Genomic DNA, 14,753 nt, shown 5'->3' with positions numbered 1-14,753 from the left:
TCTATTTGACATAATCGAAAATTCAAGCTTACTTTTATGAAATTGCTCTAACAGTCTGCAAAAAATAATAAGCCGGATCCAATTTGAAGATTAAGGAATAACGCAATCTGCAACATTAACTGAATTAGATAATTTTAGCATACCTCCGTTACACATTACACGCGCATGCGCACAAACATATTCGCATCCGTAAAATTCTTACGTGCACTCGTAAAAGCCTGTGCGCATGCGTGAACGCAACGCATGCGCAGAAAGTTTGTAGCTTTGAGGTCCGGATTATAGATCATTCCAGATTATGGGTGTCCGAATTAACGACTTTTGACTTTATTGCCTTCATTTTGAGACAAACATTGAAAAAATTGGGTATTTTTTAGGAACAAGAGGCCAAATATTTTCAGAGCTTGAAGAAAGCAATTTTTCAGATATATCACATTGAAAATCAATCAGTTTCAAATCTACTGCAGCACTATCTTCTTGAAAATCAAAATGCTGCATAACACAAATAGAGAACTTTTTAGCATTTATCTCTATAAAAGGCAATTTGACAAACACTTGAAATTTGTTTGAAATCTGAGAAGTGCTTTTTGTATTCACTACTTTCTTACTATTTGATACACTTGCATAGCACAATAAGCATACACATTTGTCCTTTACCTGGGTAAAGAAGTAATTTTTACCTGGGTAAAGAAGTAATCGGTTTCCCATTCCGAATGAAAGTATTATATGAAAGATACCATAGACATAGGTTTTTAAATATTACAAATTCTCTTGAACGTGTAGAAATTTGTTAATTTTAATTTTATTCTATTATAAATACATTTAATCCTTTAAGTGGGTGGATTTGAATTTCTGATATTCTCTTTTGATAATTGTTTTAGCAGTTTTATAGAAATTTGCAGCAATTTGTAAAATTAATCGAAAAGTGTGCCAAAACTCATTAGCTTGTTCTTATAAAAATAGTTTGAGTTGTAAATTCCCAGCTGTGTTTTTCCAAAAGTTTCATTAACCTTTATATGTACTTTGTTGGAAATAAATTTATTTGTAGTAATTCTAAGATAGAGTATTGTGATAATGCTTATATGCATGCATAAATTTTGATATATCTGGTTTCAGCTTCCTGAATACACTTTGAAATTTACACTGAAAGGTCATAAAAGTGCCATATCATCTGTGAAATTTAGTCCACATGGAGAATGGTTAGCCTCATGCTGTAAGTATATTGATATTTAAGTTATTCACATCAGAAATTGAGTAATACAGAGACAGTTTACACATTTTTTTTTAAGGATTTTGGGTAAGCAAGGCAACAGCTTCAAGAATGAGAGATAAGTTGTAAGTATTGTCTGTCTATGGTAAGAACAGCTCTCACCAGTTTATCTGCAGCTGTCTGTTGCCGTAGAAATGAGCCCTAACCCATTTTTCGTAGGGGTGTCTTGAAGACTTACTTCTGAGTTTGCCACCTTGGTGCATTTAAAGATGATTTGGCGATATTCACATTTTGTTTTAGTTTCAAGTAAAATGCTCGTTGACCCTTTGTGTCGGTCCTGACATGCAATTTCCGAAAATGAAAATTCGATGGCGTAGGTAAGGTTTTTGCAGTTAAGAAACGGTCTTTGCTTTTGCCGTGTGAGGTATAAGTTGCTGAATTTTCCATCCTTCTAGATGTACAATGAGTAAAAATATATCAAAATAACTTGTAGGGAAATAAATTATAAAATCCATGCTTATTTTTGAAGAAAAATTTTAATTTTTACACTTAAAAAAATCATGCTATTATTTTGCTTCTTTTTTGTTTGTTTGTTTGCTTGCAAAATCATAGATGACATGTTAGAAATCTACTTGATTGCCCCATTCTCTGCAATATAGTATAGACGCACTTCATAAATGTAAAATAAATTAAATTTTTAGAGTTCTCCCCTCTAGCTAATCTACTGCGAACATTCAAAGCAATTTCTTCAGTCTTTAAATGACGTTCTGCTATGTTTTTATTTCAAAATTTTCTGTTAATTTATTGCTTGGGCTTTAATAATGACTAAAAATTTCATCATTAAATGTATATGGAATCATCTTGAAAGTAAAAGCGTTTATCTACATACCCATGCTCTCAATAAATACCTTTTGCAAACATTTCTTCTTTTCCCATACCTTCAAACTAAGCCAAAAGCTGGTCAATTTAATGGTGGAAGGAAGCGAAGGTGAATTAAAATCAAAACTGCTTTTTCCTTAATTACCAGTGGTTTGGGTTGGTTAATATGATTACGGAAAGCCTCCAGGGTTAAATGCCTAAGAGGAGGGATGCCTTCGTGGAGGGCTTGCTAAGGAAAACTGGCTGTGCGCCCAAAACCGTATCATGCTGCCAACATTTCTTAAAAGTTAAATTGCTGTCAGTCCATGTTTCATCCACGTAAACAATGTGGCGTTCACTTGCCCTGAGTTTCCTCATTTTACAAAAATAATTGTTCCTCCAGAATACAATGTGAGGTCTTTCGATAAGAATTTTTTTGTTAACGCATTTCTTCCAGCGAAAATTCATTGAACGCAAAACTTTGCACAAAGAGTCTTTTTGCCACGGGAAGTCTATTTTTTGCCTCAAGACAGGCAGTAATTTTCGCACAGATGGCACTTTCTTTTCTTTGATGTAAAAGTCTTGTATTGTCTGCTGTATAACACATTTGTCAAAATCGTCAGTTTCGCACTTATGATTAGCAGGGCTTTCACGTTTCTTTCCAGGTGTATTCAGAAGTTTATTTTCACGCATTGTTGATACTTCGTGCTTAATTTTTTGAATTGTATACTCCGATACTCCAGTAGCTTATGATGTTCTCTTCAAAACTTATGGAAGAGGAACTACTAAAGAGTTCGCCGAAGCTTCAGAACTGCAAAATACTGCGACATTATACACGATTTGGTGTGCCTGAGACTTTAAAGGTTGACCTTTCTTAAACTGGAAGGGCATTTAAAAAAATTGGCGATTAACTAAGCACTACGAAAATCAAGCTAAATAGAAGCAAATTTGAACAAATACCAGTACAAAAGATATAACAATGAGAATAAAAATAGCTAATAGTAATAATATAAGGCTTAAGAAGAGATGCGTGTAGCTGGAATGAAACCGAGAAGACGAATGATAAACTCTTTTTCCTTAAGCCAACATTTGCCAAAAACAAAATAACAATAAAGCAACCCTTGATTCGTCCCTATTTGAAATATACTAGCCCTGTTGTTATAGCGATCGCCACCCACCAGACACCGTGGCGGGAACTGTTCTTACCGTAGACAGACAGTAACTATCTCTCAGTCTTGAAGAGGATGTAAACAAATCTGGAATAGGAAGTATGTTTTTGCACTGGTTGAAGAAACATTCTCATTTTATAATATTAAAAGATGTAAGAATTTTGGACTGTGTGTAATAAACATCATTCACAATGGTGGGGGGAGAGAATTAACAGTGACTATTTATGAAAAATAAAACCACAGATGTGTATCTGTTAAAAATGATCATTTTGTTGACTAAAATTGGAGACAACAGTAAACAACATTTAATTGTTGCCCATGTGTGTAGTGCAGACAGCAATGATAAAACACGATCCTTGAGTGATCGTTAATTCTGAGAAATTACATTGTTTTAAGAAAATAAACAGTATTTTACCTTGCATATATTCACATCATAAGAAAACTTTGATACACAACTCATCATTTCGTAAGTGAATTCTTCGTTTTGATAGTCAAATAGTGGCTCAGAATAGGCATATTTTTATGACACTGGACAGGTATACAGCTTATAAATTTCATGGTGTGAATTTATCCAATATAAAGCTTTATTTTTCTCTCAGAATGCAACAAGTCACCTTCAGGCTTTGGATCAGGGCATTGTTCCTTTTATTGAAAGGTCTTATTACCAGCAATTTGTGAGAGCTGCAGTTCACCCTGCAGAGAATGAGACAGAATGGCAACTTGGAGTGTACTTGATGAAATAAAATCTGTTGACAGCATATACGGAACTGTTTTAACCCTTTCCGGCACGCTTCCTTTTAAAGTTGGAATTTCAACCCAAAAATAGTAGGCAGTCTAATCAGGCCTAGAGGAGTACACAGATAAAATTTTGTGAAGATGGCACTTATTGTTTCAATTTTGTGGGTGTGCCCGAAACGGGTACACTGAATGAGGGCTTTGAAAAGCGTGTTGAAACAAGCATTGCTGAGAAGCATGTAAAAGAGTAAGAGATTTTGCCTACAATTAAAAAACACTAGATTCTGAATACCGTAGCAGATTTAGCATTAACCATGGTGTGCCACGGGGAGGCATGCTACTCTACATCCCCCTAAAAAAGCTCTTCTTGCTTATATGATGATTACATGCATATGAATATGAAAAAAGTAAATACTTGATATTTACATTCATATTTAAACTTGCATCTTATTTTTTTCATGGGGGTACTTTTCAAAGAAAGTGTCACCACTTTTAAAAAAGCACAACCCAATATTGCATGTTTTGCACATGTACTGGGATCTGCATCAGATTTACTATCTGAGAGCAATTCGTGTAGCACTTTCAGTGATTCAGAAATGGTCAGCCCTCTCCGATCCATTTGGAAAATAATTAAAAATCTGAAAAAATAAACAAATATTATATCTACAATTAGAAATTTTAAACTATAAGATAAAATTAGATAAACATCTGCAACTCAAAACTATCAAACGTGTCTCTAACAAAACTTCTTTCAACGAAAAAAAAAAAGAGAACTGCTCTGAAAAACCAAATAGCTAGCTGATAAAATTACCCCTGACCTTCAGAAAATCACTCCAACGTTTTCTTAGTTGATAATTAAATCTCCCCTTACCCCCCCAAAAAAAAGAAAAAAAAAGGGGGGAACACAGATGTGGACTCACCTTTCTGTTATCAATGAGCTGACTGGAGAGCTGCAGAGAAAGAAAGATACTGATCTGGTACTAGTCTCTCAGTGAACCCACTCTGGGCACACTTGATGTTCGCCGTTTGATTTTAGGCAAGTTTTTAAGGTAAAAATTTAAAACTAATATAGAATAAGGGATTAGCATACAACCAAGAAAATAACATAGAAATTTCTTTTCAAACAATTCCTTTTATATCCTAAAAAAATCCTGGAAGATTTCTTTGAAAAATGAAGGTCTTAAAAAACTAAACGTGGCTAAAATATATGGACTGGTTTGTGTTGAGCTGCCATTTACTATAAATAAAGAAGATTCAGAGTAACCTATAAATCCTTTTTCATTCAATTTTTCCGTGCGTACAGAAGGAAATTTTTAGGTATGTCCAGACCAGACACACTGTACTGCAAAGAGTTAATCCTGATTAACGATTGATCTAAAGCTGTCTTACTGCGTAGAAATTACAGGGAAAAAGTGACATAACACATAGCAGAGTGATGCAAAATGGTGCAAAGCAAATCTTTGAAGCAGAGACATGTTCATTTAAAATTTTTTGTTTCACATTTTTTATTTTACATATATATTAAAAAAAAAAAAAACACTTTGAATCTAAAGAATCATCTCTTCATGAACAGAAATGAAAGTATTTAGCTTGGATTCTAAGTGAAGATGAATTGTTTAATTAAGAATTTTCTTTGTAGATAAGGCAAACGTCACTTTTGTTATTCTAATTTCAGAAGCAGTATTATGATTTTTCCATCAGTTGCTTCAGATTTTATGGAGTAATGTGTTGTACCAAATAATGTACCATACATTCCAGCGTATAAGGTGCACCCTTTTCTTTAAGAAAAAAACCTGAGAGATACCTATGTGATGCTGTTATCTTTTAAAGTAATTTATTTCATGATTTTTCCCAGACTTTGGAACAATGGTATATTGAATTGATGAGCAAATACTACTTACCAGGAAATATTACACACCATAGACAATTTAGAATATTTTGCTACATCTGAATTGACTGCTACTTTCTGAGAAGCAGTGAGTCAATTGATCATTAAGTTGCTAGGTCTTTTCTCCATTCTAGTCTGCAATGGTGCAATATACAATGAATTTTCACCAGAAAATTATAGTTGAGTACATTTTTTTTCAAGTTACAGTACAGTAATTAATGTAGTTCACTAGAGTTCCCTATGATGACATATGTAATAATATACTCTAGTACTGTATGCATAATATACTGGTGACATACATAATATACTTTTGTGGTTATTAATGGATTAAAAAAAAACTTCCAAAAATAAAATCCGAGTTCTAGTAAAGAAGAATTTTTTTTTTTTTTTTTTTTAACAAGAACTCGTGATATTTTGGCCTTTGGTATTCATTTTAACAAAGGTTTACTGTAGTGAAATTAAATTATTCTGAAGCAAATGAACTTGATATCAAAAATTTAAATTATGATCACATCATATGCTCAAGTTGAACAAGAAATTAAAAAAGTGTAAATGGTTATTTGGGTAAAAAGCTAGTCTTATGAAACATTTAACCCTTTGAGGTGCACATTGAAAGTTTTTCAGCATTTAATGAAATTAATTGATAACTGTTACCTTTGAGCTTCATAAATATTAAATATATCAAAAGAAAAAATGATGCACACCTTGGAAGGGAAGTGGTTGGGCAGTGGGTTTACTACTAAACAGTAGTAAACCCACTGCCCATGGGGAGCATGAAATCTGCAAATTTTTTAGACATTTGTTGCAGCAAAATAATACATGTAAGTATAATTAGTCATGATTTGTTGCCAAATATTAATAAAAATATAATTTATGAAAACTAAATAATTTTATAATATAATACAAATAGTACTATTTATTCTGATCTTATATCTGGAGGAAATTTCATATTATGTTATTCTAAATGTATAACTATACTAAGTAAATGCTAAAAATGTAAAATTTATAAAATTCTATCTTTGTATTTTCAATAAAAATAGTATGCAGAAATTATCTAAAATATAATGTTGTTACTCGCGTATTCAGACATTATGAAACTTTTGAAAGCATGTGAGGCCTTCTGATAATTACATAATGGTACTTTACAAACACTGCATATAGTTTTTGTTCTGTGTGGCTCCTGTCTTGTGTCTCTGTTTTGTGCTCTTTGCTGGTATTTGAGGAAATTTTGTCATGTGTAAATCTTTAGGCACATGAGGCTTTGCCCCCTTTTCCTACAATCGGACTACTTGATAGTTTTTTTTTTTTAGCGAGAGAAGGGACACATTCTTTTGTGTTATAGTTAGATTTCTTTATGATTGACAGTCTGAAGTTTTTTATTAGACCCTAGCTATCAGAAAATACATATGAAAGTTTTAGCTCTAAGAAGGCGGTAGTTTTTGTAGAAAACCACATGTTGAATTACAAAAAAAAAAAAAAAAAAAATTTTTTTCTCGATATTAATATTTTTACAAATAAAAGAGTATGTAAATAAAAATTCTGAAGTTATACATAGGTAACTGCATGCATTTTTTTATGGAGTTAGCGAGGAAAATTTGAGATTTTTTTATCCTCGTTTGTTCAATGTTTATACATGTATACAATACAGAGAAAATGTTTTGTTTGGTGCTGCCATCTGTTGCTTCTTTTGAGTTTTGAAAACATATTACCACAGTAAAACCACAAAAAAGGCCACTGCACAACTGAGGAAGAAATTTCTTAACAAGTGGTTTCAAAGGTTAATGCAAAGGGGAACCTGCTTGTCAACAGAGATAGCTAATGTCTGAGATCATCACATGTGCTTCCCTTGAAGAATGAAATATGCTAGGGATAATTTGCCGTAATTGCTATAAAGAATTGGGCATTTGCTTTCTTATCTTATATGTAGCATAGACTTTTTGTAGGGGGTTTCTTTATGAAAAGGATGTACATAGATATGATGTCATTTGAAAGCTTCAGATGTTTGTGTTGCATTATTTGATAAAGGTAGAAATCATTAAAATCTGACTCAGAATTTAAACATTTGTAGTATTTTAACTGTATAGCATAGGACAGCCTTTTAAAATATAAATGTTCACAAGCTGTGAAATAGACGAAATTGCCAAAAAATAGTCCAACTTAGTTAAATTTCAAATTAAGTGTTAAATGCTACATGTAAAAGAATTTTTTGTGGAGACTAAATAAATTTCAAATACTATGAGTAATTAAAAAAATTGTCTTAATTAAGATTTTTTTAAAGTCATAAATTTGATTTTTTTAATAAAAAAAGTTAGTTGTGAAAATGTTGTGATGCTTTCGTGGTTGAATAAGGCACCGTTTAACAAGACAAAACAAATATTTATTAAAATAACATGTAAAGCATGATATTAAACTCAGAGCTGTACATGGCTCCTACAGCATAGTAAAAAACTAGTACCTTCTTCTGAGGCTAAGATGCAACTCTTCTAAAATACAGTAACCCTCTTTGAAGAGGCTACACGTGCCAAGCATGCTTGTTGATCGCCAAACAGTCATCAGATACTACAAATGTCATTGTTCAGAATGTGCAGTGCCACTCTGGAGTAAATTTTACATTCTTTGTCTAATTATATTACTTATTTATGTATGTATAGTTTTCTGACAGGTATCAGATAATCTGCAGTGTACTGTATTATTATGTTTCTGCATTATCAGGATTTGTAGCGGTCCTTACAAGTGCTTATAAGTCCTTATATTTGAAAATAAAATATAAAGGCCCTTATAGGTGCTTACTTTTTCTTTAAAGCCTTTATTTTTTATTTATTTATTTTTTTTTAAGTGCTTATTTTTTTACTTTTAGTGCATTTTTTAATGAACGCGCATTTTTCCCCCATACCAAAGCAAAACTAAATAAACAACTTTTCTTCCTTATATGGAACATCAGATGCTGAATCATACTCTCAGAAATAGCTTTTCCCCCTTTCTCTGCATTAACGTAACCTTTGGTGCACGGGAGAGTACAGGACAGGTGCACGTCGTTCTCACTGGTCAAAGAATTGCGAAATAGTAGAAAATTCCTGTGCATTCGGTATTCTTTTTCTTCCACCCAAATACTACACACGTTTGAATTTCTATCAAGATTTTAATAACTTGCATTCTCGTTCCGCGGGGTCAGTTCATATTCATATTTTGTATGATCGTTATGCTTATATTATGAGCATATGTATGGATATTTATGATAATACAGTTGCAGTAACTGCTGACGTATAGATAAACTTCCAAAAATGGATAAGTGTGTTTTAACACAGATTAGCTTTTTAAAGAATAATATTGGGAATGGCCTAAATAAAGGTAAAGTAATCAAATAGTATTTTTTTTTTTTTTCCCCTCCAATACAGTACGGAGGTTGAGAGGTTTTTCCCTTCTCCACAAAATCTCGAATGTTGAAACCATTACAGTTCGCTGCAAAACAAGCAATGGACTTTTTTTTGTCACTTTCCAATATGGATTGAATAGGACTAAAAGATCTGCGGTCTACTAACCCAAGCGAAGAATGATTCTGTTTCCGGAAATTTAACGCAGTCTGTTCAAAATTAGAATGAAAAACACCCCAGAAAGAAAGTCTTTTTTTTTATTTAGTTCTTTATTCACTGAATATCGGGAGCCTGTTGATTCCGATTGCATAATATCACGCATGGAAGAATTATGGCCCACGTATTGTGCAATAATGTTTGCGATATGTTGCAGAGATAATTAATTTTTATGTTCAATCTGAGATTTGTTTATGAACATTTAAGAGCTTTACTGTGCTTGCTAAGCAGAATATTTTTCAGTTCTGTTGGTTTATTTTTATATGATTCACATATCGAAATGTCTAAAGCATTTATTTAGCCGAAAAATCTAAAAAAACGGCTACAATCTACCCCTTACCACGATCCTCTTTTTCCAGTTACACTCGACTATCCAGAATATTCGAAAGTTTCTGAGTATTCAGGTTAGTTAAGCTTTTATTGTTAAAGGATGACTGCATGAAGCAATTTCCCATCTTCTGATTTCAGAAATGTTCCTCATTTTTACTTAAATTACTTTGCTTGCAATATCTGTTAAGGGAAAACTGTTCTACAATGAAAATTTAGAAAATGTTCAGAATTTTGATTTAAGTTAAAATTACTTAAATATTAATACGAGTAGAAAAATAAATTGTATTTATTATTAGGTACCAAGCGAATACAATAAATATGGCTTATTATTATTTATTTTCTCTGTTTTGAACTGAAATTTCGTCATTAAATCTTGTAATATAGTTTAGTTCTGCATAGTTTGTTTTTCTCTCATTGTAAACACGTTATGTAAATTAAACTGTTGTTTAAAATTAAAAAAAAAAAAGTAATTGTTTTCCCATGGTTGAGGTAATGCTCATTCTCTCTTAATAAATACTGCATTGCTCAAATTTTAAATTGCAAGTCTAATTTTTCTTTTAAGGTTATGCAGTTGTGTATAATGTAATTAGACAGGTGCTTATTGTTTTTCTTAAAATGTGCTTGAAAAGTGCTTATAGGTGCTTATTTTTTTAACTAAAATGTGACTACGAACCCTGATTATGAAGATTCTGATTTCATATTGCAATAATGAAATTAATTTTATTACTGTATAGCTGATTTTTTACAATATCCGATGCTACAATTGTTTAGAATCTAGAACTTTTTAGTGAATTAGATTTATACTGTGCTTGCTTAATATAGTTTATTTTCTGCTTCTTATTTAATCATTCAGCAAGTATTCAGAAAAATAGTAGTAATAGTAAAAGTAATATTTGTGTTTGAAGTATTTATTGTAAATATAGTATTTTCATAATACTTCATATGTAGATTTAGAGAAATATATTAACAATGCTTTTATTTTTGTTTAACAGCATATGATAAAGCTATAAAAATTTGGAGTCCTGAATCTGGGAAACTAGAAAACAACTTAAATGGACATAAGCAGGTAAGTTTTGTTTTGTCTTAAATGGAATAATTGTTTTTAATTGTAATTTGGTAATAATCTACATATAATAAATTGTATGATTAATTTAGGAATTGGGGTTGGTCTGGTTTACTAAAATACTGTGCTTTCTTTAGTGGGCTGTCATCGTTGGACTGGGAAGGGTTTTCATGAGGTGGATATCAATAGTTTTGAGATGGTGCACCTTTGTTTAATCCTCTGACTGGCTTGGGGTTTACTAAGAAAGCCGAAATTTCTGAAAACTGCCCTGTGAAAGAGGTTATTTTCTTTATTTTAATGCCATAATGTCCCTGGTTCTTTATACCTGGGTTTATGTACTTTAAGTATGTTGTTTTAATTTTTTGGACATATTTCAAAATACACATATATATTCAAAATACATATACATATATATATTCATGAGACAGGGTTAGTTTTCCCCTACTAATGACTGGTCATTGGGCTAGTAATCCTGCTCAATACGAGAGGAACCGTAGGTTTGGGCACTTGGTCGAATGACCAGTGGTGCGAAGCTACTATCCTTTGGATTATGACTGAATGCCTCTAAGTCAGAATCCCACCTACTCACTGCAACGATACCGTTTGGGCCTTGCTCATCAGTGGGCTATTTTAGCCCAGAGCATACATCTGTCCCGGATGGGTTAGACTACTCTGGCGACGAGGCATGTTTGACTCGGGAGCAGTCAAGGTGCCATTGAGACTATGTGGTCTCCGCTTCAAAATCCATACCGTGCAAGCGCCAAATTGTCTGTAGACGACATAGGTACTGGTCTGGGTGGTGATACTTCTGCTTAAGAGGTGAGGACCAAATTCTCAATTTTCATATTGTAAGTAGTAGAGCAGCCACCATACTGCGATCTGTTGAGACTCGTCCTTTGACTGAAGGCCCTGCCAGTCAGAGGGTTTAGACATTCTCTCAGGATGGATGGGAGTTGAAAAGAATCGTCCCACAGGATTGGGGGTTTAGCATCGTTAAGCCAAATTCGCCACCAAAAAAGTTTGAAGTCCTGATGTCATAATTTTTAGTACTACTGTAGATTATTACTTAAGCTATCATATATATTAAAATCAGCATTTAATAATCTTTTTCCATTATTTTACAAGAAAATATATATAAAAAATTGCTTACTTTGAAAAATAATTTTTGAAAGCACTATTTAAATTATGCCGCATGGTGGCGAAGTGGCTAACCCGTCACTCAGCTGCACCACAGGTTCAGGGTTCAATCCACAGGCTGGGCAAGGTTGACTCAGCCTGTCATCCCTTGTTGGGTCGATAAAATGAGTACCATGTTTGCTTGGGGAGTAAACATCAGAGGTCCTGCAACAAGCTGACCACTTGCCCAGGGCATATGCTGATGCATTCTGGGGCCCAAGGTCAAAAAAGCAGATTTCAGGGCACTCCAGGTCATGGCCCACTAGGGCTGTTGCATAACTGAATTTAGAGTTTTAGTCTATTTTAAATTATTCCAAACTTTTAATTCACAAAATACATTAATAGAAAATATAAGGAAGACCATTTTACAAGAAAGAATAGCAAAATCTTTCATAAAAAGTGGAAGACAGGCACTCAGTAAGCTCAGTCTCTGACAAAATGACTACATCAGAATCACTAGAAGTGTCACTAACTCTTTAAAAAATGAATCATCACTCTCATCCATGTCACTAATTTGCATTTACCATGCGAGTTATGTCCTTTTGATAAATAATGCCTGCTCGCCATAATGAACTAAGTCAAAGCTTTCAAAATAAAAGGGAAAGTATGGGAAATATAAATGATAAAATCAACACAAAACGTAGCAGAACCCTATTTAGTATCCCTAAAAGGTCCTGCATTGTAGGGGGAAAAAGAGAGAGATTAAAAAAAGGATTTGAAGGGATATCAGAAACGTGAATGTTTATATCGTGTGAGTTAAAGAGCTGAGCTCTGTTCATTTGCATTATGCTTTCCCTCTTCCTCCACAATAGCTGACATCAAAGTTATGCAAAATGGGATACAGCTGAAGGTCAGGATCCTAAAATGATATTCATTTTAAAAGTAATGGACATAGGCACAATCTAGTGGTCTTTGAACATTTTTGAACTTTGAGATTGTTTATTTAAAAACAGAAAAATTTGTTTACTTTATTAATCATTTCTTTCAATGTAAGTTACAAAGTTCCGCTGTTCAAGTCCTATAATTGCTGTGTTGAGAATACCGACTAATTTGTCAATCGAAATGTTTTTGTTTTCAATAACCTCTGGGTCACTTTCTTCACTATCGGAAGCGAATTATAATGATGAGGAACTTGATTTAAATCATATCAAAGACGGAATACATCGAGATGAAACACTACACTTAGTAAGGAATTATAAGCCAAATAAAATAAAAACATCTGCCTTGAAGATAAGGATAGTGCTGACAGATCAACTTCCAATCTGCGGCGTGAAATTGATAAACAGATTTTGGATTTCAAAACATACTTTCGCTTTCTAGATACAAATTACATATTAGTAAATATATATCGGAAATTCTATTTGACATAATCGAAAGTTCAAGCTTACTTTTATGAAATTGCTCTAACAGTCTGCAAAAAATAATAAGCCGGATCCAATTCGGAGATTAAGGAACAACACAATCTGCAACATTAACTGAATTAGATAATTTTAGCTTACCTCCGTTACACATTAAACGCGCATGCGCACAAACATATTCGCAGGCGTAAAGGTCTTACGCGCACTCGTAAACACCTTTGCGCATGCGTTAACGCAACACATGCGCAGAAATTTTGTAGCTTTGAGGTCCGGATTATAGATCATTCCGGATTATGGGTGTCTGAATTAACGACTTTTGACTGTATTTGATAAAAACTGGGAGTGCTAAATAAAATCCTGGCGAAATACGTATACTTATGAATGAACACAGAACACAAACTTTTCTTCACCCTAAGCACGAACACAAATAATATTTTAAACAGCTTAAAATGAATCCACTTTCAAAGTATTTAATTTGGGATAGATAATGCAGCTGAAAACATTTTCCAATATTACAAGACAAAATGAGGTTATTTCTCAGATAGTTTCACAAATAAACTCACAAAATAAAGAATGCTTTTTTAAATTTTTAATTTGCAATATGTTAGATACTTTATTGAAGAATTTGCAATAATATCGTTCTGATTTTCATTTTATCCAAGATTGCCATTATGTTTCACTGATGAGCAACTTGCTAATTATTAGTGCAATGTACAGTCCTCCTTCTGTTTTCTCGTAAAATCGCTTTTGTAAATTTAGAGTTTAATTTAGCAAAACGTTTTCCACCTAGTGGTAAAATGTCTTTGTACAGGATTCCCTAAAGAAATCTGCCTTGTATTTAGGTTGCATTTAGGGATATTTTCAAAAACACATGCTGCTGATTCTTATTTTTAATAGGTGAACAAAAGAAGTATTTTTTTAAGAAAGAATATAACTTAACTGCAAGCTATATCTTATTCCTAGATAGCGAAGCTTGATTACAAACTCAATTTTTAAAGTACATTTAATTATCTTTATGCTTTAAAAAATGCCTTGTCTGGTAATTGTAAATGCATAAATCACTTGTTTTTTAAAACTAAGTGATCCACTCTAAGTTGAATAATTACAAATAGCATAATGTGAACGATTAATGAAGCTAGAACCGCCAGTTTATTCTTATGTAATTAATAAAAATGTCATTGTTTCAGCATCCTAGTATCTTTCTTCTTCCATACTAAAGCTCACATTTAAGCTTTAGAAAATAATCATATTTCTTTCAATTACCATCCCTCAGTCGAAACTGATGAATAAGAGTTTTCATGCATAACAAAGGTGTTTTACTGGGTATTCGGACAGAAAAAAAAAATTCTCGAAAAATATGAGTTGTTAATATATTTTTGGAT

General features: G+C 32.7%; 1 protein-coding gene across 2 annotated transcripts in view; it reads left to right on the top strand.

The window, feature by feature from the left end:
• Positions 1–14,753, top strand: part of LOC118194829 (WD repeat-containing protein 5 homolog) — a 112,744-nt gene that overhangs the window by 14,917 nt on the left and 83,074 nt on the right. For both annotated transcript variants that reach the window (XM_085822223.1, XM_085822222.1), the window contains exons 2-3: positions 1,114–1,210; positions 10,767–10,840. In XM_085822223.1, the coding sequence (XP_085678349.1) occupies positions 1,114–1,210; positions 10,767–10,840 (171 nt within the window). The remainder of the gene's footprint in view (positions 1–1,113; positions 1,211–10,766; positions 10,841–14,753) is intronic.

The sequence above is a fragment of the Stegodyphus dumicola genome, chromosome 8 (genome assembly GCF_044657685.1).
Source record: "Stegodyphus dumicola isolate Sdum_Otavi_A_Nest chromosome 8, ASM4465768v1".
Taxonomy (NCBI): domain Eukaryota; kingdom Metazoa; phylum Arthropoda; class Arachnida; order Araneae; family Eresidae; genus Stegodyphus; species Stegodyphus dumicola.
Note: the sequence above shows the minus strand (reverse complement) of the source record. Positions and strands in the feature narration are given on the sequence as shown.